General features: G+C 27.9%; 1 protein-coding gene across 1 annotated transcript; it reads right to left on the bottom strand.

The window, feature by feature from the left end:
- Nucleotides 1-1,018: 1,018 nt before the first annotated feature.
- On the bottom strand, nucleotides 1,019-27,648 carry pasi2 (Protein). Its single transcript, XM_016075152.5, has 7 exons — nucleotides 27,329-27,648; nucleotides 13,965-14,094; nucleotides 10,627-10,721; nucleotides 8,592-8,684; nucleotides 7,408-7,470; nucleotides 5,282-5,362; nucleotides 1,019-1,630 (listed from the first exon to the last, which is right to left on the bottom strand). Exons 1-7 carry the CDS (start codon nucleotides 27,461-27,463, stop codon nucleotides 1,481-1,483), a joined length of 747 nt encoding a protein of 248 aa, XP_015930638.2. The 5' UTR covers nucleotides 27,464-27,648; the 3' UTR covers nucleotides 1,019-1,480.

The following is a 27,648-nucleotide window of genomic DNA, read 5'->3' on the forward strand; positions in this document are numbered from 1 at the left end:
TCACGAAGTAATAATTAAGATTTAAACTTAGCACATATCAATCAGTTTTATATATATTAAGAATAAAATAAAACACTATGAATAAAGCACAAATAATGGAATAGAAATGAGCATACTATAGCTTTGGTTCTATAAACAAGAATCTCCCTTTCAGTCTAAACACAAAATAATAATACATATTTTGGGTTTTGAAAGTTTATTTTATCTCCTTTATAGAATTGAAACTATAGTATGTTCATTCCTGAACCTTTATTCAAATTGTCTTAGTTTATTCATATGTAGCACAAAGTATATCCTATCTTAACTTTTTATTTTATAACCATTGTTGAACAGCTGATCCAATTTTGAGTTTACGACTACTTATACTCAAATCCATACCCTTGTAATTTTGAACCTAATCTAGAGGACAAGGCAACTCCAGAATCAAGTATTGGGAGAAATTTGTCATTATGGGGGACTTTTTGATGGAACTAATCTGCATTTGCATTACATGGAGAACAAAACCACGAAAACCTCCTTTGGTTAGCCTCACAGCAAGCGGACTCTAACCCATGATTTATCTACCATTGAGGATATTTTACGTTCGTAATGTAAACGGTGCGAGTCGTCCACGGAATTTATATTGACCAGATATCGCTGGGATACGAACCTGAGTAATTTCATTGACAGTTTAGCTCCCTATTCTCATTTTTTAACTTTATAACCATCACTGAATAGCCGACAAAATTTCAGTTTACAACTAACAAAGTTTAACTCTGTATCTTCGTAATTTTGAACCCAATGCAGAAGACAAGGAACTCCTAGATCAAGTAATGGGAGAAATTGGCCCTTATGGCAGACTTGCCCTATCCTCATTTGCAATGATTAAGAAATAAAATATTTCAAATTGAAAATATTTATTTTCTAGACATCCTAAAGGCATAAATAAACTAGGCGCCAAACATACTTTATAGAACCAGACATAATGATGAGAATGTCTGATATATACATTGCAAATATTTAAAAAAAAATAACAAAATTTATTTTGATTTAAAAATATTTATTTTTTCAACTTTGTACACAAATAACAATAACTCAATCATCCCAATGTTTGATGATTGCAGCAAATAAATGTTTTCTCTTTTATACAATACAATCATAATGTAAAATTGGAATGAAAAATTCTAGAAAGAAAAAAAAAACATATCCCTCCCAAAAACAAATTTCTAAAAATGCATAAAGTTTTGAGTGTAAATAAGATATAATTAAAATAAAATAATTAAAAAAAAAGAGGAAAAAACATTTAACAATTGTATAAAAACACTCGGGTTAGTTAAAATGTTTACAAAAATTGATGCCCATGCCCAACTAAATTGTACTCATGACAAAAAGTATTACATCGTAGGACGGAATGAAATGGATGGAATGTACACAAAATGTCTTTGGTTCTTATGTTAAATGCTGCTTTTAGAAACAAAAGCTTACGTGAACCATTTATTCATCAAACTGCAGCAAAAGGTGGTGCATGTGGTGTAAGTGCTAAAGGAGGTCCATGAGGAGTGGAGGCTCTGGATTGTGTCCCACCCAACATATTAACAGAATAATGTGAAAGGCTGTGAGATGTGGTATTCAAACTACTCATTGTGCCCATCTGAAAAAGAAAAAAATGAGTTAGAATATATAAGTTCATTCTACTTTAAAATTTTTAGTATATATTTGTAAAAAAAGATTTTATAGAATTAAAAATGTAATCTTAACCTATAATAACAAAAAGAATTTAGGTTTGTATTTGTGTCGATTGAGGTGTAGGCATAAGTTGGCCAAAGATCTGAAATTTAATGTAGATTAGAATGCAGACTAGCAGTCAGTTAAGGCATCACTCACACTGCTGGTTAGAGGGCTGGGAGTAGTGAGTTCCATCCTGGTAGCTAATAAAACAACTGGCATGTATACACAGCAAGGTGCACGTATATGTCCTGTAGCTGAAAGTCTTTTTGTTGGTTGTAGTGTGGAAGTTTGAAGAGAGGGGCACCAGCTCAGTCAATGTCTCTATCATCTGATTGAGGTCAAAATTAAGAGAGGTTCCTACCACAGACGTTTAAATATAGAGCCCTATAAATGGGGCTAGGTGCTTGAACATGGTTGGGTGATAATGTAATAAGAAGTAAATTAAAACTGAGAATCTATTTTCTGTAGCAACTTGAACTTTAGATATTTTAGAGCATGTACAGTTATGAAGTTCACATTTTTGTCTATATGATAGATAGAATATTTTAAAATTATTTCATACAAGCTTTTTCTCATAATGGTACCCATGTTCACATGAGCTTTTAAATCCATCTTTGATGACGCCTGTTTATGAGTTCTTTTTCTTTATTTCACTATTAGTAAATGTTAGCGACTAAAAGTAATTTGTACTTGATGCAAGCCACAAAAGAACCAGTTGTGTGCCATTTTGAGGCATGCCATAAGTTCACTATCTTTGTTATAGGCATTTAAACTAAAATATCTGAGATGGTTTATTGACACAATATTTATAAATCACAAACGATATTATAGTTAAAAAAACATCTTTCTTCAGATTTCAACTTGCTAAATGATTAAACATTGTGAACTAAATTATATTATAGATATCCTTATTTAGCTCATATAAATTTTTACTATCATTGAATAGCAAGCTTAAATTAAATATATATTTCACAGAAAAAGGACCTTAGTTCATTTCCCAGTGGCAGAATTTTTTTGAGTCTTTTGCGACAGTTCTTCTTAACACTTATACCATACTTAAAGACATTTTCAATAGTAACAGAACAGATTCATGTTTACAAATGAAAAAAAAAAAAGCCTTTACGTATAGAATTAAATAATATATAATTTTTTTAATAGTAAATGTCAGAATTTTTAGTTAATCAACACATAAAATCTTCATAACATTAAAAAGAATTATAACTCGTCAAAATCTGTAGCAGCAACTACAAAAAAAAAAAAAAAAAAATTGACGACGAAATCACGCAATCAGACTCTTCAAAAAAGGGTTACTCAAATCCATGTTTCCCTTGTTGTAATAAACAATATTATATTAAAAATATATTACCTAAAACAATTTGAGGAAACCAATAGCAATAACTGCCGAAAAATCGATCATAAAAAACAATAAGATCATAGCGTCAAAAATTAAATTCCCTAATGCGCGATTTGAAGCTCTCATATTATATAAAATACATCGGGAGTATATATTAAATACGTCCAAACTATATGGTGATCTTTAAAAACTATGTACAAACTAATATCAAAAATATTAATTTATACAATAAAATGCAATCAAAACACCACATGGGCTTATGATGCCAAAGGCATAAATTGAGGGTGTCAAAAAAGTGATTACCCTATATTCCGGCACATAACGCGCCCTGGCGTATAACGCGCACCCGTAATTTCTAATAACTTTTATTAAATTTTAAGATATACTCTTCGTATAACGCTCACGAAAAATTGGATTGTACATGTGCAATATCTCATCTAGTATCAATAGAAAACCAGAAAGCCTTTTAGTGTGGGACAAGTTTAGGTCCCACCTTATAGATAATACAAAAAAATTGTTCAAAGAATGTAACACCGATATGGCAGTTATTTCGGGCGGATTGACACCATTAGTTCAGCCATTGGACGTCTGCTTAAACAAACCATTTAAAGCCAATTTAAGAAAACAGTGGAACACTTGGATGTTGGAGGGCGAGAAAACCTTTACGAAAGGAGGACATATGCGTCATGCAAGTTTGGAAACAGTGTGCGAATGGATATTAAAAGCATGGGATGAAATTAAGCCTGAGATGGTTAGAAAATCATTCAAAAAATGCAGCATTTCAAATAATCTGGACAGATCAGAAGATGATTGTTTATTTATGGATGAGGGTAACACAAATGATGAAGACGAAACAGATTGTAATGACGTGACTGAAGAAATAACGGAAGACGAATATAATGAACTATTTATGTAATAACGAAAATCAATAAAGTATATAAGTAAAGGTATGTTATTTCTTTAAAATAAAAGTATTTTTCTATATTTAAATTTTTCAATCTATAATTTTTTATATTCGGCGTGTACCGCGCACCCGTAAATTCCAATGTTATTTTTTGTATTAAAAGTGCGCGTTATACGCCGGAATATACGGTAGGTGTTTTAATGCATGATGCAAATTTCATGTGTTGAAATAATATCAAATGAGAAAAAAGTACTTCGGAAAAAAAAAATACTGAAAGGATGAAAAAATGGTGGAATCACAACATTAAAGGTTAACTAATCAAATGCCGTGTTGTAATAATATTCGTATTTAAAAGAAAAGAATCATAAGAATATCATTATATCACCAATAGTAATAACTGAGCAATGAAAGATATCAGGATTTTATAAAACCAAAATTCGAAGCAATAATTACTGTAAAAAGATGATCAAAATACTATTTACGATGTAATTGGCATGACCTGTGAGCAATAAAGTGAAGGTTCTAATGTGTGATTTAATATTTTTGTGCTAATGTCAGAGTAAGAATATTGAATAGATTTTATATATACCAAATCAAAAAAAGAAAAGAAAAATATACCACAATGATTTATTAATTCTTTTCCTACACATCTGAATTTGTAACAAATCCCCACTCACAGTCATATTTTATTAAAATATAAAATAAAATGTTCTAAAAAATCTATTTTAAAACAAACTATTTTTTAAATTTTTGCAATTTTGGAATTAATTTTTATAATATTAATTTTAAATTCTAGTTAAAGACAATCATTACAGAAATTTTTTATTTTTAAAGGAAAAAAAAAAAAAAAGAATTACAGTAGTTTTTTCCCCCTATGACATGTGGAATGTTCTTAAAGGAGATACTAAAAAAAAATTTAAAAAAAAGAAAGAAAGAAAGAAATAGAAAACATGGTTATAAAACTTAAGAAGGGAAGAAAAAAAATCTGCCACGGGGTTTATTCTTCTAGTAAAATACATGTAAATGTTACAAAACATGTCATATAAGCATTAATATATTAAAGCTTACAAGATTTTTAAAAAATTTTTTTCTAAAAAAGGAATTTTTGAAACTTTTTAAAGGCCTTTAAAATAGTTTCGTTATTTAGTTAAAAATAGGGAAGAGTTAAAATTTAAGTATATGCAATAAACACAAGCATTGTATTTTAATTAATTCATATCAATTAAAATATTTAAAAGTTTTTTATCCCTTTAATTTTTAGATAGGAATAATCTAGATAAAGCAGACAAAAAACAAACTTGTAGATAGATACATACTTTAAGCCTGGCCATATCTTCAAGCTTAGTAATGTCTGTTAGCTCTTGGTAGTTGGAATAAACAACCAGTATAAAAAATACCTGCAATATATTAGAAATATTAGTACAAGTATTTGTCAAAAAATTTAGGCATCATCTTTTCAAATATTTAATTATTTTTTATAGACTTTATACAAATAAGATGGAAATCAAATTTTTTTTCTAAATCTACAACAGAATTAAACCAAATTAGCTGCTTTCGGTAATTTACTCGGCTGTTCTAACAAACTAACTGCTTCGTGCTATCTTGCTGCATGGTATGTCATCTTAGAAATGCGACATTTCAAAATTAATTTTAATAATAATTAATCAAGTTCTTGTTGTTCCAAGGTTTTACATATGATTCAAGGGTAACCAACTTAAATAACTTTGACATAGCAACCTTGTAAAACAAATGGATTGGAATTAAATAAAACATATTTTTAAGGGAACAAATTAATTTGCTGTGGCAATTTCAATTACAAATACAGACAATTTAAGTTTAAAAGTATGTAAGTATTCATGCATTAAAACATAAATTTTATTCTTTAAGAGTGGAATTAAATCAAATAAGGAAAATAATTTAAGTGATTAATACATTTGCTGTAACATTTTCATTAACCAACAGAGATGTGGTAAGAGCAAATATGTCATGCACAAGTATTCATACATTAAGTTTGAAATAAGAATTACTAAAAGCACTTGAAATCAAAGAAAGTTTCTAAATTTTCTGAAACAATTTATATTAACATTTAAAATGAAAATAGCAACTAGAAATACAGAAGAATCAAGATCTATGAAGAAAAAATAAATAAAGATGAAAACAAAGAAAAAAAAAGTAACGAGAAAATAATAAAATACTAATTTCTATTATTTTTAAAGACAATTTCTAAAATATTTGTATTTTTACTGGCACGAAAAAACATTAAGAATCTATATATGAAATTTCATGCAAGATTCATTTTAGAGATATGCAAATTGAATTACAGAAGTAAGTTACAGATTTAAGGCTACTACATATAAATTTCTTCTTAGAATGACTATTTCTATTTCACAATATGATTTATTTTATTTTATTGCAACTTAGTATTATAATTAGCATTCTAATTTCTTAGACATTTTCAAAATAATTATAAGATCTGAACTTTACAAAATACAATAAAAAACTATGAATAAATAAAGAGAAAGCTAAAGCTTTAGATACAGATAAAGATTTTTTGACATTTCAAGCAAGCACACAAAATGAAAATTAAGTTGTTATAAGGTCAGTTGTTTCTTGTAAAAGAAATTTTATATTATTCCTTCGCTGCAAAATATACGCTGCAAATTATTTACTGCAATATAAGTTCTTAAAAAAATTCAAGAGTTTAATTCAAAAAAAAAAAAAAAAAAACGAAGTAAATTTAGAATAGCACAAATTTAGCAATATTAAGTTGAGTTATCAGGGGTCAGTCCAGACATTTTGCGAAAGGTCCGTTTTCGTAAAATTGTGAAAAAATTACTCATAATTTGTGAATATAAAATAAACGTTAAGTCACATTCTTTCAACCAGGGTCCTGTTTTTGTGAATATGTGCAAAAAACCTGTTAATGCAAAAAACTTTTTCAAGGAGTTTTTAAATTGTAAAGAGATACAAGATTATGCTCAACACTGTAATATTATAATAAAAAAAAAATTCTAAAAGATAAACAGCAATTGCTGCTACTAAATTAGGGATGCAACATACAAATATTTGGTATTTAGCCTATACTACTGAACGCAGAATATTAACTTCAGACGAATAAAGGAAGAAGCGTCTGCTGAAGACAAAACTTAGTTCGTTTACATCTGTCTCCCCCCCCCCAGGAAGGGTTTATTCGATTAACAAAACAATAATGAAGATAAACAAAGTTGTGAAGGGTCCGATTAAAAGATAAATTATTTTGTGAAGGGTCCGTTAACGGACCCTAATTTCTTCAAAACAGACCACTGATTATTATTATTTTTTGCTTAATATGGCTATTTAACTTGGCAAAAAATTTATCATACCGTGAGTTAAAGCTTTTGATTAAACAAATATTAATATATTTTAAATAACATAAAATTTTTCACTATTATTAATGACTTACATTTCCAGCTAACATCAATGTCCATATTATTAGCATTGCTTGATGATATGCATAATAAAGATCCTTGAAGAAAAAAAATTTGTTTTAACACACGTACATTAATAAACATTTATAAAATAGAAAGAAAAAAAACTAGGCAAATTTTCTGTAAAATAAACATTACTTTAAAAAAAAGTTTATATATAATACAAAAATTAATTGCTTTATAAATAAAAAATTGATTGCTTTATAAATAAAAAATTGATTGAATATACATAAAAAATTTATTGCTTTATAATACTTATAAAAACTCTTTAATTTTACTTATTTTTAATAATAATAATTACACAAGAAAATATTTATATAATGCAGGTAGTCAGGTTAAAAATGAATACAAAAATACAAGTTTTATTACATAAAAGAATTTTATTAGTTTAAAATTCAACTAAATGAAGCTTATATAATTGTTAAACTGTATATGAAATAAAAAATATAACAAATAAAAAACAAATTTTGTAATAAATATTGAAAAAAAGAAAGATAAACAGTTTATATTTTATTTTAAAAAGGGTTTATAAATTCCTTTCCTATACTGAATCTACTAGAACAAAGTAAAGTGATTTATGAGTATTGTTACAGAAAAAGTATACAACTACTAGTTCAAAATAACAACATGCAAAACATTAAAATCTAAAAACCATGATATAAGAAAGCAAACAATATTTAAAAGCATATAAGTTAGAACAAAAATTAAAGCACTAAAGCAATAAGAATTGAAAGAGTATCACACTGAAACTGAGATAAAATTTCACTATAATACATTTAATTTTTCCCCCATAAAATGCTATTAATAATGTTTTGCACCTAGGTGACTCATACAAGAGAGATAGAATTTCTGGCAATGTATTTTGAAAGAAAAAAAGTAAATTCTGCATTAAAAAATAATAAATAAATTAACTAATAATATATTAGTCCAAATTAATATTACACATTTACAAGCACTCTTTTACTAGATGATATAAATTTTCAGTAATAAATTAGATCAGTGTGTAACACAAAAATTGTAAATTTCAGGAGAGACGTCACTCAGATGCAATTTGAGATTAAACATTGTTGTCCTCATAGAATTCTATGAGGGAATTTTATTAGAATTTCTAAGAGATAGTTTTTTGCTATAAATAATAAAACAAATTAAAAGTACATACATTGGCTGTAGATTTGAAAAGAATGGCAACAAAATTCCAAGATGTAAATATGAGAGCTGCCATAAGCCATGGCATGAATTTTTTCTCAAGTTCCTGAAAAAATTATAAGAATAAAACTTTTACTAAATAAAAATAATAATAAAACAATTTAACAATGAGTATCATTACAATAAATCAGATTAAAATGTTAGTTATGTTAAAAGTTTAATTATTAATATTACAACTTAACCTACTGAACCTCTGTAATAAAATTTTACATACCGTATATTCCGGCGTATAACGCGCACTTTTAATACAAAAATAAGCATTGGAATTTACGGGTGCGCGGTATACGCCGAATATAAAAAATTATAGATTAAAAAAATTTAAATATAGAAAAATACTTTTATTTTAAAGAAATAACATACCTTTACCTATATACTTTATTGATTTTTGTTATTACATAAATAGTACATTATATTCGTCTTCCGTTATTTCTTCTGGCACGTCATCACAATCTATTTCGTCTTCATCATCCGTGTTACCCTCATCCATAAATAAACAGTCATCTTCTGATCCGTCCAGATTATTTGAAATGCTGCATTTTTTTAATGATTTTCTATCCATCTCAGGCTTAATTTCATCCCATGCTTTTAATATCCATTTGCACACTGCTTCCAAACTTGCATGAGGCATATGTCCTCCTTTCGTAAAGATTTTCTCGCCCTCCAACATCCAAGTGTTCCACCGTTATTTTAAATTGGCTTTAAATGATTTGTTTAAGCAGGCGTCCATTTGGCTGAACTAATAGTGTCAATCTGCCTGGAATAACTGTCATATCGGTGTTACATTCTTTCAACAATTTTTTTTGTATTATCTGTAAGGTGGGACCTAAACATGTCCCACACTAAAAGGCTTTTTGGTTTTCTTACGCAACCAGGACGGATTTGCCAGACATTTTTTACCCACAATTTAACACCATTTTCGTCCATCCAGCCTTTTTCGTGGACATGAACAAAAGTACCTTTTGGAAAAGTTTTTCTCTTAAAAAGAACCATTGGTTTTAGTTTCGTTCCATCCGCTAAGCAAGAAAGGGCTACAGTGAAATGAGATTTCTCATGTCCCGTTGTTCTTACGTTGACAGATTTTACTCTCTTTAAATCAATTGTTTTATTACCGATCATGTCAAACATGACTGGGGTCTCATCCATATTTCCTATTTGCGAAAGTAAATATTCCTTTTTTCGCAGTTCTATAATATATTTTTGAAAATTGAACAATTCCGAATTTTCGTGCGCGTTATATGAAGAGTATATCTTAAAATTTAAAAAAAGTTATTAGAAATTACGAGTGCGCGTTATACGCCGGGGCGCGTTATGCGCCGGAATATACGGTAAATGACTAAGTGTCTGTCTTTGTTGATTACGAAACATTACTAAGCAGGTCTAAAAAGTATGCCTAACTTTTACAAGTCTAACCAGGCGGGAAATGCTATAATATACATGCATGAATAACAATTCTACTTGCACATCGAATCTAATCTAATTATCCTTTTGGAATGCATTTTATGAAAATATGAATGTTTGTATCTATTATTAATCTGAAGAAAAAAAGAAGCATCTTCATTATCTCTACACCAACTTTTTTTATTTTAAGTATTAACTAGAAGTATAAAGTAACAAAAATATTGAAAATATTACAAAGTATTGAGCATTAATGGAGTTTCTTTTGTCTTGCTCTTTGGTTATTTTGAACCAATAAGTTTTGATAAGACAATCTAGAATGTTATTAGTGAAAAAGTATTATTGGCAAATGCGTATTCTTTAGTCTGCCAATTTCCTTTCATGCAAAATAAAAATCATATATTATAGTAATACTGAAGAAAAAAAACTAATAAATGAACAAAAAATAAAATAAAATTTAAAAAGATTTTTTCATTAAAATAAAAATTTCAAGTGCGATCAATTTAAATAATACTTTTACTTTAAGAGACATTTAAAAAACTATTTTAGATGTAGTTGATAAAAATAATGAAATTGCAGATGTTATATATTACCTTCCTTAAAGCTCTCATCAAAATCACAGATACTACTAACATATAAACAGCCAAAGCAAAGGAAATTACTGAGCACAGTATTAGTAAATTCCTCACTGAAAGAAAATGATTGAAAAATTCATAAGTAAGCAAAAGTTAATATTTAATAGAAACTTATGTTACTCTTATAATTTTAAAAAGCTTCAATTTCTCCAAAGAATTGCAGATAGAAGTTTTCAACATAACACAAATCTTCTCTAAAATTCTGAATATGTTTACAATCATGATTCAGAAATTTCTCATACCATAACATACCCACAATTATTAACATGCACACAAATTTTGGAAAAATCTTAAATTCAATTCTTACAAATCAAATTATATTATATTACTCACTAGACGTTTTATTACAGATACAACAAAAATTATAATTGATATTTTTACTACTCTAAAATATAAAATATAATTAATATAAAAGTCTTTTTACAAAATAATAATTCTCTGTATATTATTAATCTATTACAAAAGGACACCAATTGACAGAAATTTGATATGACGCACTTGGTTATTTGAAATTTTTTTAGTTTACAACTTAAACTGTGAAAGCTGCACGTGATTTGCAAAAATCTTAAAAAATTATATTATTTCTTAAAAATTAGTGAGTTTTGAATACCTTAGTAATAGCTGATTAAAATACAGTTAAACAACACATTTAATTGTACTCATTAAAAAATAAAGGGTTCTGAAAAATTTATGAATTTAAAATTGGAAATATAATTAGAAATGAATTTTCTTGAAATAGTATTATTATTCATAAAAGAAAAGGACAACTTGCTAGTAGTACCTACTATATTTAATATGTTTATTAATTTTGCAATTTTAATTTAGAATTTTTAGCAAATGAATAGAAAATCAGTACCCACTCTGACTGTCTGATTATTTTTCCAACCATCAGGTATTGAATAGTTAAGAGTTAAGCCGTATATTAATATGCAAAGTGTAATAATCTTTATTACGAGTTTTACAACGTTTTTCAAATTGGATACATCATGCCTCTAAAGCAGAAAACGTTGAAAACTGTGACATGTGTAACAGAACATTTTATACATAATTATAATTTAAATTAATAATTATGTATAAGTATACTTTTATCTCTAATCACATTTATTCTACTAGAAAAAATATTTACAAATGAAAAAGACACCAAGTATAAATTCCAGTTCTTATATTTTTAAATAAAATAGACAAGAAGTTTTATACATTAATGTGATCAATGATTTTTTGAAACTTTTGGACCTTTCCGAATCGCAGTTAGCGATTTTTTCCGGAGCACAATCATCTCTGAATTTTATAACTGTTTAATTTATGAACAATTATTGACTTTTCAGCTCAACATAATTCAAATTTGCTTAATTTAAATTGTTTTAGGTGGTTACCATTCTTTTAAACACCGACTATTTAAATGTTATCTGCCAACCTCAGAATTTTGAAGAAAAAAAACTTGAGACTTTTGGTGACCATGGTATAGTGTATCAAGCAGATCAATATAATAAAGTTATATATAAATATTAACTAACATAAAGTTAATAAAAATAATAAATATACATATTCTTTAAATTAAGTTTAAGTAATTTCATTTTATCTAAAAATTAACAAATGAAATTTTTATCTATTGTTTATAAACAGATCATTGTTCATACACAGAATTTTTTAAAAATCTTAAGTAAAATTTTTCCTGAAACTCTTTCTGGTTTACCTTCTTAATCAACATATTTTTCAAAGTTTGTTTAGACAATAAAGAACAGAATTAAGTTAAGATTTTCATTATATGGTTTAATTTGAATATTCTCACACCAGTCGTATCACTGTTAACGCTAACCAGCATCATTAACTTGTTCAACAGGCTGAAGGCATTACTTTCCATGTTACTGACTTCACAAATTTTGTATCAATCCCATCTCAAGAATAAAAAAATAAAATAAAAATATCTTCACATTGTAAAGCACAATACCGAGTTTCTAGAACATCAAGAAACATGTATTATCTTTCTTAAAACAGAAAAACTATCAACACAAAACTGGATGCTTAACAAAGAAACACATTTCAAAATATTTCTCAAATTTCAAAATCAGCTACTTAAGCATGTATTAATATATGGTTTTTAAAAGATAAATCATCCATATGCTTTGTTAGAAACAGTATCATGCTTTTTTTTTTACTAATTAGATATTTAAATTTTTAAAAAAAAAAAAAATCTGATTTACACCCTTGTGCAAATTAATTGAAACAAACTTTTTTTTTCGTGTTTTTTAAAGAAGATGTTTTGGGGTTGTTTCGGTTACAATGGGGTTGGACCTTTGCAGCCTATTGACGGTATGATGCGTTCTGAGCAGTACATTACTATTCTGGGTAAAAAAGTTGTTTCAGAGTTGAAGAAACAATACCCTGATGGAACAGGGATTTTTCAACAGGATTTAGCTCCTTGCCATACGACCAAAATTGTTAAGAAATTCATGTCTGAGAATCAAATTGAGACATTGTAATGGCCAGGGAACTCTCCGGATATAAACCCAATTCAGAATCTCTGGGCCATATGCAAGAATCGCCTATTAAATATGGACTGTACAACTATAGAGAAGCTAATCACGGCGTTAATTCATGTGTGGTACAAGGACACAAATATTATAAATGACTGTAAAAAATTAGTGGAATCCATGCCGAATCGTGTCCAAATGTTAATAAAGTGTCGTGGAGATCATATTATGTACTAAAAATTTTTGAGTTTGTATAAATTTAAATAAAATAGTATTTTCTCTTAGTTTTCTGAATTTATTGAGTTTGTTTCAATTAATTTGCACAAGGGTGTAATATTGCTTCTTATACTTTTCGTAATTTTTACTTTAAACAATAAAAAGGGGGGGATTTAAAGAGAATTAGTACTGAACTCAGTGCATTAATTATTCTATTAGAATAAATAATATAAAAATAAAACTCCTTACTTTAATTCAGTCAAAACAAAACAAATCAAAATAAAGGGAAAAAAAGCAATTTATAATAATTTCATCAACTTAATGTAAATCAACAATTTAGGTGAAAAATTAAATCCTTTTCTTTTTATATTCTGATGGCAACTCAAACAACACTTAATGAGCAAACATTAGGTCATGGAGGTTGTTGCCATTAGACTAGTAGAAACAACTTTCAAGGTAAATAAGGAAGAAATAAAAAGTACAAAGCATAAAGAATATCCTAAACAGGAAAGGCTAACTTTTTTCTCACATCACAAATTAAAATAATAAAAAAATTGCATTTTCTTATTTTATAATAAGTTAATATTAAATAACATCAGGCCAACTTACCATGCTTATTACCACTGTACACAAAAAGAAAATTTATTCCAAAATATCTGTAATGAGTAGAACCTGGTGAAGCTTCAATTAAAACATAAAGGTCAAAAATCGATAAGATTTGAGTGATGACACTTTGGACCTATAAAAGTGTAAAGAAGATTGGTTAACATAAAAATATTTGTAAGAGTAAAAAAAAAAAAAAAAAAAAAAAACATACATCAATTATTTTATTTATTACATTCATTAAGCGTTTTATTATTTTTATCATCCTACATTCAGTGAACTTGTAATTCCTTTGCAATTATGCATCAAATGACCAGCAAGTGTAGAATAACAATTTTCAGCATTTAGCTTTGTTCAAGAGAAAAGTAAAAATTGTAAACCCAGGCAGCTAGCTAATTGTTACAGTATGCTTAATTCTAAAATCTGTATCGACGTAAATTAATAAATAAATAACTATTTTCCCATAAGCAAGTGTTTAATTATTTCCTTTTTCCTTACAATTAATTTAGTCAAACAAATAACGAAAAGAAAATTTCTTCATTCATTCATTTTACTTGAAGTAATTTTTTAAAGGCAAGCAAAAGATTAAATAAATTATGAACAAACTCTTAGAAAAAGAGCCAGCTCAACCGGATATAAAGCATTAAAGTATTTTTAAACTAATTTGCTGAATAGTCAAAATTTTATATGAAGAAAAATAGATGTAACATAATCAATAACTAAAAGTTACATAAAATTTGGGAATTTCGCATTCCTTAGCTATATGTGTTATAAACACTTTATGGAGTCATTAAACGTAAAAACTGTTAATACTGGGCTCCGCCCCCTACTCACTACGCTCCTCAAAAAATATTTTTAAAAGTCAATATTTTCCACAAAAATGCAGAACATATTAATTGAAATATGTCTAATTATTGTAGCTTTCTATAAGAACATTTTGTTAATCTCAACGAAATAGATGATTACCTAGTTTTGAAAAACAATCATCTGTACTTGAAAAAATAAATCAAAGGAATGCAGATTGTGAGATTTAATAAGGAAAAAAAAAAAAAAAAAAAAAAAAAAGAGGTAATTTTACTCTTGGAAAATATTTATAGCAATTCAAATAGGGAATGGTTTTTATTGCTATTAAGTTTTTTTTAAATTTTTCTTCTTATTTACAAAAATTTCACTATGAATGTTAATATTTATATCTTAAACAACATAGCACAACACATCTTAAACAACTCTCTCTCTTTTTTGCTACTTTTCGAAGATATCTATTCGTGCGCGAGTATATAAAATAGAGATCTTGATAGAGAAAAATAAATTTTCTACTGCAATGAATAAATAATCGATATATATTTTAAAAAAAATCAAGAAAAAACAACTTTTTCAATATTTTCTAAATAAGAATTTCGAAAAGAATAAAAAAATACCGTTAAAATTAAAATAAAAAATGGTCCCATCAGTGCATCAAATTTTAACTCTACAGTGGCATTTTAGAAAACAGTAGATAGATCAACCAGCGTTTTTTTTTTTTTTTTTTCACTACAAGTACAAGTTTAACAGTTAATAATTCTCAACCTAATAACCGAATTGTATATATAATTCTAACGAAAGCTTTGTGCATTTTTCAGCACACCTTTGTAATTTCAAGTTTCTAAGTCTTATAGATTTTGAGCAGCGAAACGAAATGAAACGTAAAGCGGGGGGAAAAAAATCACAAAAAAAGTACCTAAAAACTGAATAACTTTCAAACAAATTGGAATTTCGAAAAAAAAATCTCTGTGTCTTCAAACATGTGACCTCTTCAACATGCCAAATTTCTGCTCGTTATTTGCATTTCTGCGGCTTGTAGAGCGACCCGTATGGTATTTTTTCCAACAAGGTTTTTTTGAATTAATTACAAATGTTAACTTTTTTTATTCTATCGTAATCCCGATACATTTTTCTACACATCTTAGTAATTTTAAGTTTCTAAGTCTCATAATTTTTGCGGAGCAAAACAAAATGTAACGTTAAGTTGAAGACCAAAACCAGCAGTGGCGGAGGCTTTTACTAATATTTTTAATATAGACAAATAGAATTTTTGTAACAATCTTGTTTGTAAAAAGATGAATTCCCATTAATCTTTTTAGAGGGTTTACATCAGAGGTCGCCAAAGTGGTCTATATAGACCCCCAGGGGTCTATTTAACATAAGCGGGGGTTGATCTGAGCCAGGGGGTCGATCCGAACCGGAAAGGTCGATTGGTCGAAGGATTATCAGTATTTTTCAGATATGTGACAATAAGAAATAAAAGAAGACTTGGAAATGTATACAGGTAATCTTCAAAAATTGAGCGACGATTTTAAACTGCGTCTTGTTGATTTGGAAAACATTGACATCCCTGATTGGATTATTGTGCCATTTTCTGCTCAAATTGAAAACGTGGACATCAACCTGCAAGATGAGCGTGCTGAATTTTTATGGGGATTTGAAGCAAAGACGATTTTTAAAAATTTAACAATAAGCAAATTTTGGACAAATATAAATATAATGCAAAAATATGTAAGACTTTACGAAATAGCTCAGCCATTTATGATAGCATTTCCAAGTTCCTATATGGTTGAAGCAGGTTTCAGTCACGTAAATTCAAACTTAACTAAGAACAGAAATAAATTAAAATGGAGTTTCGAGGGGATTTAAGATTAAAATTGACCAATTTTGAACCCAATATAACGAACCTTACAGAAAAAAACACCAGACACACCCATGTCATTAATTAAGAAGCAGTAAATCCGTTGTTACTTTACTTATTATTTCTGCTTACTTATAATTACTTATTATTTCATAAATATTAAGGTATTTATATTTCAACATTAATATATTTTTCATAAAACTAGTGTTACACTATGTACTATTACTATAATAAATGTTCAAAATCATAAAATAAATATACAAACACAGTATCTAATAGAGTTTTATTTTAATTAACAGAAAATTACTTTTATGGGGGTCGATGGAGATTTCGAAAAATTACGTAGGGGTCGATGATCAAAAAAGTTTGGCAACCCCTGGTTTACACCAAAGGAAAACAAATAACCTAAAAGAGACAGGAATGTGTATCGAAGAGGAAATTAATATACCCAACTCAGATAAAAAATAGTGAAATGGTATGGAAATGACAAATTATCAACACATTTTTTTGAAGATCTTAAAGAATTAACACATAGGCATACTGAAAATACCCTTCAAAAATTACTGAAAAATCACATGTCTGGACTAAAAACTAGTTTAATTTAATAATAGAGCTGGGAAGAAATAGCGTGATTACTGAACGGATAGAAGGAGTTGAAATCACGCGAACAACTTTCTAACATTAAAAATTATTTCGCAATAGGAAACATGGGCTATTGAAAGTAAACGAGTGACTGAATCGACGAATAGGCCAGGAGTAACGGGCATTGCTTTTGCACAGGAAAAATTTGCATTATCTTAGAGACGTCATTCTTTTAACTAAACGATTGGTAAAAAAATATAAATTTACTTATAAGTATATCACGTGGATAGACTACATGAAACATAACATACATTAAAGCTCAACAAAATTGTACGCGAGGTCAGAATTTGTAATATCCTTATCAACGGCATGAAAAATTGAATTTCCAACCGAAATTGTTATGAAATATGTTTCCGAAATTAAGATTCTGACTAGCATTTTCATTATTTATTTTTTAATAAAAAAATATTCAAAACAAATTTCGAAAATTTTAACTTGATTTATATAAGTATAACATAAGCAATCATTAAAGAGGTATCGAGGAAGTAATTCTTTGAGTTAATAATATACAAAACGTTATTTCTAAGAAAAACGAGCTTTTATAGTTTGACAAAGCGATGCCGGTTTAATTTCGATGGCCTGATTTTGAGATTATTTGCACACCGTGACGCCGTTATAAGTGAAGCGTAAGAAACAATTGTCATTCTCATTCAAGACACATGTTAGGATCATAGAGGTGTGTAAGACAGAATCTGTTATCAAGAAATCATTTATTGTACGGTGAGCAATTGTAAAAATAAAACTCCAGGAAATATCGTTTACTAATGAATGGAAGTTTCACCACCCGGCAAATTTTCTAGCGAATTTCAAAGACATGTATATAAAATACGAAACGAATAAATATCATCCTATCAGCTCCCACGATTTATCTCCGCAAAATAGTGCTTTCCAATATTACTTTAAAATATAACCAAAGCAAATTATATCAATACAACAGTGTGAGGAGCACTGAAAATTTCATTGTCTCTTCACTTAATATAACTAGGTATATATATTGAGGATCGGTGGTGTCTAAGGGGTTGTTAAAGAATTAAACAATTAATGTTAAAGGCATTATACAAGATCGTTACAAAATAGGTTTTTAAACTAGACCAACTCAGAACATCTGTTCCGTCTGTATGCAATTTTTGGGACAGGTCTGTGTTGCTGTAGCAAAAAAGTGGCGCTTCTGTGTCTGGCGTGATATACCATATACATAACAAAACCGAAGAACTCGTATAGGAACTTTTATTTTAACTAATGTAAATAACTAAACAACCGATTCCCATCGTTTGTAAGTTGTATAAACACACATTAAAATGTGTTTTTTGCATTCTTTAATTAACAATTTTACTTATCTGTTAAGAAATATTGTAAGATTTCTTGACAACTATAATTATTTATTTTTTGTTAATCATTAGTTTGAGTAACCAATGAAAAAGGGGAAAAGCATTACAAACTAAACTTAATAGAAAAAAAGTAATAAGCAGAGAAAATTAATAGTAAGAAAAATTTGAAATGTTCAGATCGTTATTGATAATAATTTAGTATGAGATAGAAAAATAAAACACTACTAATTACACCTAATAATTATGGAAAAAAAAAAAGAAATTGCGAGCTGTTAAGAGTTGCGAACAGCCTAAAAAACTATTGGTACCTAGCTATTTATTTTGTGATAAGAAATCTGTAGTTAATGATTTATACTTATATAATTTACAGTTCTAGAACGCAACAACAAGTTTGCATATTTTGATTTTTAATGCCAAAACTATATAATTTATTCTCAAGGAAGAGAGAGAATCGCAACAACTTATTTAAGAATATTTATAAAAAACAACAGACTAATCCGTTTCACAAAACTACTAACAAATTCAACAAAAACACATGTAATTAAACACATTAACTGAAACTTATTTTAACCGCATCAGATATCGATAGTAAATGATGTAAAAAAACACTTTTCAAGTTTATCGCTCATAAGAGCGATACATATTTGTCTCAATAGATTCATTTATTTATTTAATAGACAGCATTTATTTGAAACGTTTAAGACGAATGACGAACGCATTGTTTTAAACTGATCAATAATAATTGAAACGTTCTAATTTAAACCAATCTCTTTTAATAAATACAAAACAACCCAACGTTTTAATTTCATGAAAACAGCTTGGAATTTAAAGGAAAGCATTTCTGGAAAGTATAAGAAAGAATTTCTGTGACCTTACTCAAGCTAGCTCGAATTAGACGAAGCGAGTTGCTTCCTTATTTTATTGTTTTGCGGCGTTAAGCCAGGTGTAAATTGTAAATAGAATCGTGTTCGAAAATAAAAATTAATTGTTTTGCATGCCCACGATCATGGCAAATAATTAATTTTGTTTGATATTCAAGCTTCAGTTACTTTACATTCATCAAAGTTGATTGGCAAGAATGATGGAGGAACAGTAACTTCGTGAGATTTTCGACGATGCACGAGAATGAACTAACGAGTTTTCACGATTTTCAATTCGAATACCCAATTCCGAAATATAGTTTTTTCGCGATTTTGAAGAACCTAAAAATTCAAAAATAATTTAAATTCGAAATAAATTATCCGCATAATTTGGAAGCCAATTTAATTATTCAGCAGATAAAGTTTGTCTTCTCCTTTAAACGTATTAAAAAAATTACTGACTTGTACGGAAAACGACTTAGACTTAGAACAAAGATGTCGATGGTGCTTTCTTTCATAACATATAAAATAAACAGTGCCATAAATAACAGATAATTAAATCCACATATGTTTGGAAATAAGAACTTGGTTAACACTGTGATTGTAAATATTTTTAAACTAAGGTTTAAATAATAATTGCGATTAAAATAATTATTTTCTTGCGATAGATCATTATAGAGGATTAAAATAGTAAGGTTAGTTTAGTTCCCACTTAATTTCAGATAAAAAATTCTCAGACTGTTCCACGTATTTCAAGAAAATCTTAATGTAAATTCGATTCATATTTTATCGATACAATGCAATTTTGAGATGTTAGAGCAAAGATGTTAGAATTATTTAACTCGAATTTCAATAACTGATTACAGTTACTGACAATTCTAAGACTGATTATTTTCCAAATATGACGTAGGAATTTTGCAGGTTTTCGTTAAAAAAAAAAAATAAAAAAAAAAATTCAACCTTTCCTGGCTACTCCCTGCTTTTTGGAGACAAAATAAAATTACCTAACAATTACGTGTTTTCCCTTTTCTCCCTTATCCGTAGGAGCCTTGAATGGATATTCTCAAATTTAATTTCAACTTGAATCAAAAAGGCAATCAAAAAATTTTGTAACAAAAAGAGAAAGAAAAAAAAGAGGTAAAGAATAAAAAATATTGAACAAAAATTATACAAAAATTTAGAAGGAAAAATTAATCATCAAACAATAGGGCAATGCAAATTAAATTCATTTGCCGGTATATCAATAAAAATTTCCTATTTTTCTAACAATTGTTTTCGTACTGATAGCTATTGGTTCAAGTAATACAGATAAGTAAGAAAATCTAAGACAATTTGATTCAATAAAAATATAAATTATCCTTAGTTATGTCTCATAAAAATTAAATTAAGTCTTTTGAATAAACTCTACTGGAATGGAAGTATTTTATAATCAAGGATTTATAAACACAATGCTTGAAATTCTTATAGATGCGAGGCAGGATAATTCAACTGATTTTTTAATGATATAAACAATGCACCGTAGCATATTTTATAATCAATTTAAATTAAATTAAATATTCTTGATAATTCCTTTTAAAAAAGAAGAATTTAATAATCAAGGTTGAATCCATAAATACAGCGCTCGATTTTCATATGGATGCGATGCAGGTTAACTCAACCGATTCTTACGTGAAATAAACAAAAGCTTTGAAACATTTTTTTTATTGTCAGATCTCAGTACCGTTATTTCCCCAAACAATGCATGCACCTTTTTCATTGAAAAACTCGTTTACTATTTTTGGACTATGCCATTGGATTCTACAGATAAAAAAGCAAAATCTCTAGTCATATCTTATGAAAAAATAATTAATCACTCTTGGGTTTAGAATACACACAAGTTTCTCTTCGAATTGGGATAAGTGCTTAACCCTAAATAACTAGAATAAAATCAGCATCCTGTATCTTATTGTTAACGGATGAAAGACATGCAAACTATCATATTATCTTTACCTATTTAAAACAAATCAGTTCATTGGCACCTTCGTTCATTGGCAGTATTTTTATATTATCTTCCAGTGTTTTTAAATAGAAAAATGGCATTTATTGTTTAGAATCTTGAACGAGTTTAAGTGCAATGCTAGAAATTCGGCTGAGTAAAATCGGCAGAATTCGATTCTTTTAGACATTGCTTAGTAATCTACGAAAGTGACAACGATTTACATTGCATGCTAATTGAAATCATAACTATAACCTTTTGATTTTTTCTGATGTTTTACCGATTTAGGTAATTGTAATAGAAAAGTAATTAAATAAATGAATCAAAATTTTAATATATATTTATAGCCAGTGTTGAACAATTGAACCAATTCTGAGTTTATGACCAACAGGGGATAGAGCTCTCGCCTTCCAGTGAGGTGCTACAGGTTCGAATCCCAGCGATGGCTAGTCGATATAAATTCTGCACCCGGCAAGCACCGACCACAGTGCTGGCGTAAAATATCCCAGTGATAGACGGATTCTGGGTTAGAGTCGCCTTGTTGTCAGCCTCAACGAGGGAGGTTTTCGTGATTTTCCACTCCAGGTAACGCAAATGAGGGTTAATGCCAACAAAAAATCATCCACGAAGGCAAGTTTTTCACAGTGCTTGAACCAGGCGTTCCCTTATATTTTGGGATAGGTTCAAAATTACAAGATTTTAATACAGATTTCGAGCAGATGATAGACACAAATGAAATAATTAAAAAATTTGACAAGATTTCAGATAATAATAAATAAATATGCATTTTTTTTTAAGAAACTCGAAGTTAAATAATAAATAAAACATTATCACTTGCATAAAACATTATCATCTGATTTTTGGTATTATGTGACTTGTTAACAGTGAATGATCTATCATAAGGCCTGAAATATGGCATAAATAAGGGGGCCCAGGCTCAATCTTAAATGTTAATAAGTATCTTTTTTTTTAATGATACATCTTTCTTATTTTGTTTAAAAATATGCAACGCCGGATACTAAGAGTAAATTTCGGACGGAAAATAACTCTAGAAAACTGGAAAAAATATATTTCCAATTCTTTAGAATTATTACATTAGAATTGTTTCTAAACCAATTTAGAAAATTACTATAAATGCAATTATTTTTAAAACATACACCACTTTATTAAAATGAACTTCAGGTTTGAAAATGCTTACTATTTAGAGAGTAAATAATGCAGTAATAAAAAAAGAAATTAATGAAATTTTTAACATTCAAACAACAAGGGCGAAAAAATAAAAATGCACTCTTTTTTATTTCAAGATATTTTATTTCCTACTCTTTATTTTTTAAATAACAAAACGAATAGACTAATAAGAATTTTGATTTCGGATATAATTAAAACATAATAGGGTAACCTCCATTTTACTTACAAATAAATAAAAAATCAATGCCTTATTTAAGTTTTTATTTAAATCAAATCATTTGAAAAACAAGAATGAGAAAGAGAAGGTAACTCAAATTGAAATTCGACTGAAGAATATTTTCCTCATCCTCCACAAATTCGATCAGCGTAACTATGCATTTCTTAAAATTTTTATTTCTTTTACTTTTTTTAAATTCACCAGATTATACAACCTGATTGTTAAAAAGTTAGTTTCAACAAATAAATAAGTGAACGTGATTATAAAGAATTTTTTTAATTAAATTGATTATGTGACCTTAATTCGTTCGTTCATTTGCGCTTTCGACACGCAAGAGAGCTTCCAATTTCACCCTAAACAATGTCAGACAAGAAATTTGAATCTGTGCTGTTGGAATGTATAACACATTTTTTTCCTCTTTCAATGAGAGTGGAGTAAGGATTAAAAAACTGAACATAAAAAAATGGTAAAGAGAACAATAGGAAGACGGAACAAAAATGTCAAGAACAAAATAAAAACTACAACAGTAAGAACAAAGCTATCACCTAATAGCAAAATCCAAACAGAAGTATTTGAACAAAAGCAATGCCTCTTTGAAAAGAATAGCAAAGCAAGGAAGGCTTAATAAGATGGATGAAAAAAAGTATTTGACAATTTATTAGAGACAAGAATCTCTTGTTTAATTTTAAATAAAATTCTGACTCTTTATTGCTCAAACTGCATTGGAAGTTAGTCATTGAGTAATGAAAAAGAAAGAATAAATAAATCGGGTCTGGAAAAAAAAAATAATAATTTGGTGGGAAGGGGGGCGTAAAATTGAAGTATTGCTTGTCTCACTTCCTATCAAGTATCAATCTCCTATCAAGTATCTATCAAATTGCAAAGGTCGTTAGGTTGCTTCCTACATCATTTTTGGCAATTTTCTGCAGACCTAATGAACCCAGTATGATTATAATTTATCAACTATTACCAATGATTTGTTCCAACTCTCAGCGGATTCATTTTGGCACCAATTAGAATTAATTAAACTTACCAGCTGACTTTAATCCCAGCGTAAAGAAATATGGATTGGATTTTTATGTTGATTTGAATTAGTTTATCAATTAAAGCTATCTTAATTAGTTGATTCAAATCAGTCAACTGAATTTCAGAAAAAAAGTGTCCGTTCATTTCCACGAGCAACTTTTAATTTCATAGCTGCTACTATGAGTTCACGTAACAACACACCGTGAAAAATTTTAAATGTGTAACTAGATAATGTAAGTTTTGCTGTTACACAGTACACATATACATCTCAGTATGTGCATAATGTATTTGGCACCGCTATAGCAACCTAGTGGATGTCACACTTGAGGAGGCACTATATCTTATCTATTCTTTTCAAAATCATTTACATTTTTCTCACAAATCTGTACTATTTTGAAGAAGAAAAAAACTTATTATTAATCCTGCAACACATAGAAAACCATTGGTTATTGTTTAAAAAAAAGGTTTAAAAGTTATTTAAAACTGCCAAAATTTAAAAAAATAGTCTCTGTGTTTCTACATTATACAAACACATTGTTGCAAATCGATAACTTTGTACATCAACAATCTTGACACAGAAGAATAGAATAGATCAATGCTTTAATTGTTACACTACAAGTTAGTACTATTAATTCAAGAAAAAACAGTATTGGAAAGACAAAAAAAAAAAAAAAAAAAAAAAAAAATCAGCTGTACGTTGAGTTTAACTGCTTATAATTTAAAATTAATTCATTTTTGGGCAATAAAATTAGAAAAAAAGTTGTTAAAAGGTATTTAAGAACAGATTCTTGCATTTTCCCAACATGATTATATCAAAACATACTATTTAAAGTAAAATATTAGGATACTAAACAAAATTTTCAACATTTCCAAGCATCATTTTGTTTGGCATATTACATTACTGAAGAATGTCAAGTCATTCTTGACTTAGAGTTTGCTAGTAGTTACCTGACATTCATTTCTATCTGAAAATTCGTAATTCAATAAACAATTACAAATGCAGCTGTATAACCTAACTTTTTAACAACCAAAAATAGATGAATAAATATTTATACACCTATTACATAATTACGCTTCATAACACCACACTTTGAAAATTATATGCAGTTTTAATTGCAATTTAGTTGTAAGAAAAAATAAATAAAAATTTAGTTTACTTTAGTATTCTAAAAAATATGGGATTATTTAAAATATATTCAACTCACAGACAGTAAATTTTTTTCAAAGAAAGGAGAAACCTGATTTTATGTTTTTTCAGAAAAAAATTAACAAATAATTAATAATTGAAAAAAATTATTTATAAATTAGAATGTAGGATTTACTTGAATCAAATCAGTCATTATTTTCGGAGATTTGGGAAGAACTACAAATTACCTAGTATATTTATTTGGGTAGAAGGCAATTTACCTTGGTAATCAAAATGATAAATTAGAGAAATGCAAAAATAATAATGAATAAACAGGGTGCATAGCCAAATCTTTCAACAAAAATAAGCACCTTTTAAGTACTCTTTAAGCACTCAAAAAATATTTTTAAGCACTATATACATTAAGAAAATGCAAAATAATTTTCAAAGACAATTGCATAATCATGATAAAATAACTAGTTTCTGACAAAGAACTCTTTTCTTGATAATTAGATATTATAAAATGATCCAGCGGTTTTTCGGTTCGATATCAGAGGGTGGAAAATGAAGCTTGAAATTGAAAATATCTTGCAAAATGCAGAGGAATTGCTCATGAGAAGGCAATAAGTTCACTAAACCCAACTCAGTAGATGCACATATGAACTCGCAAGTATTTCATCAAACATGTAAAATGATTGGCTCTTTCATACACTATGGACGGACGGTACGTCAAAATAGATTGTGAAAACGTTGAATAGAACAATGTGAAAAGCACGCTTTTGCATAATACGTGGCGAAAATCGACAGAGTAACGAAAAAAAATTCTCATTTTTGAAAAGGGAAAATTAAGCACTTTTTAAAAACACCCAATAACAAATGCACCTTTAAGGGCTTTTAAATAATGAAAATCGAATATAAGCGCCTTTAAGCACTTTTTAAAAACGTTTTGCCCCATGATAAAAATACCTAAGTTTGTAAAGATCATTCAATCAATGTTTACATAATTTTAAATTAAATGATAAACATCATAAAATTCGAATTACTTATTAAGTATCCTAATTTTTTTTTAAAATTTCAATGAAATATATTTTACTAATGTAGTATTCTGATTTGCTATCTTGAAAGACATCAGATCTTTAGAATAAAATACTATTATAGTAATTTTTGATTGCTAAATCTTGAAGTTAATTCACATTGTAGTAATTTAACTCAATTTAATCCATAGTTCTTAAATTAAGTCATTTATTCAAGAAATTTATAAAAAAAAAACCCAATGACAAATGCTTTTTTCTCCTTGTTCGGTAACTACGTACATAGTGAATGCTGCTCTGCAATAGCACTAAAATAATAATTTTGCTAAGTATTTAATAGCTTTTATAATGAAATCACTCCAATATCATGAAAACGTAGAGAACAATCATAATTTGTTAAACATAAAAACTTCATAAATGTTATATCTATACCTACAGCAATCGCCTAGTTAATCAAGGATCAAAAGAATCCAAGTTTCATTTAGAAATTTTCAAGAACTATGTTCAGTAGAAAAATGTTGAATTCATAAAGAAATCTTTACTTCGATCATTTCCTAATGATATCATAAAATGAATAAAGAAAGGGAATATACCCCAGATTTTTTTTTTTTTCATTCTAAAATTTAGAAACAATTTGGTATTAATATGCTTTCAAAATTTCATTTTAACGAAAGTTGCAATAAACTATTTTAAATTTCATTTTAACGAAAGTTGCATTAAACTATTGCACATGAATTAGATCGATTGAATCTTGAACTATGTTAAAGTCTAAATTTTTTGCACTGAATGCATCATAAAATATTTTGTCAAGTTATAAAGTTGCCAGTGTTTTACAGAAATTCTTTGCGAAATAATCATTCAGAGGCATATTTAAATTATAATAAAATGCTTATTTAATTATATTATAACGAACTCGCAATATAAGGCACATTACAATTTTATTAAAATGTTAAAACCAGAATAAACTGCACAATACTAAAATTCTCTCTCCCAATAACTTCGCGAACTACGTAACAGATCTTAAGAATATGTGTATCAATACTGATTCAAAATGTTAAGAATCAAAGAAGAATAACAAAATTAATCACATTACCCCAATAAAATGTTAAAAACCATACTTTATAAATTTTAGAAACAAGAGATTGAAATTTATTAAAAAAATTAATTATATATGTTTACTTAAAATCAAGGTCATGCATAGATAATAGCACTTTCCCTTTAACTTTATAAATTAATTTAATGTACACAATTAATTACAAACTAGGGTAGTTTTTGGAGATTTCTAACGTACATATAAAAAAAATGAGAAACTTACTAAAGTGTAAATAGAAGCTACGTAACTTCCATTCTGTAGATCTGTAAACAGGGCGTTTCTTAGCAACGGTCGACGATGATACCACTTTTGTTGTTTTTTAAGAATATCGTGAGCTGAAGATAGCGTTGTTGACATTATGAAAAGATCATTAACGAATCAAAATCTAGAAAAAAATTCTTATCACATTAAAATCGTCAGATAAACCTTGCTAGATTACTTGACATAATGTTGCTTTGACCCACACAATTCGATCAACATGGACACTACCACAACTTCAATCCGGTTTCGCAACGATTCGGAGAAAGTTTTGTCACGTGATC

The sequence above is a fragment of the Parasteatoda tepidariorum genome, chromosome 7 (genome assembly GCF_982258835.1).
Source record: "Parasteatoda tepidariorum strain Cologne lab strain chromosome 7, Ptep-v5.0, whole genome shotgun sequence".
NCBI lineage: Eukaryota > Metazoa > Arthropoda > Arachnida > Araneae > Theridiidae > Parasteatoda > Parasteatoda tepidariorum.

Coding starts and splice junctions, on each gene's coding strand:
- pasi2 (XM_016075152.5), bottom strand. CDS start 27,463: ATGTCAACAACGCTATCTTCAGCTCACGATATTCTTAAAAAACAACAA. Junction 8,685..10,626: donor TGATGAGAGCTTTAAGGAAG/GTAATATATAAC, acceptor TAATTTTTTCAG/GAACTTGAGAAAAAATTCAT. Junction 7,471..8,591: donor TTTTCAAATCTACAGCCAAT/GTATGTACTTTT, acceptor TTTTTCTTCAAG/GATCTTTATTATGCATATCA.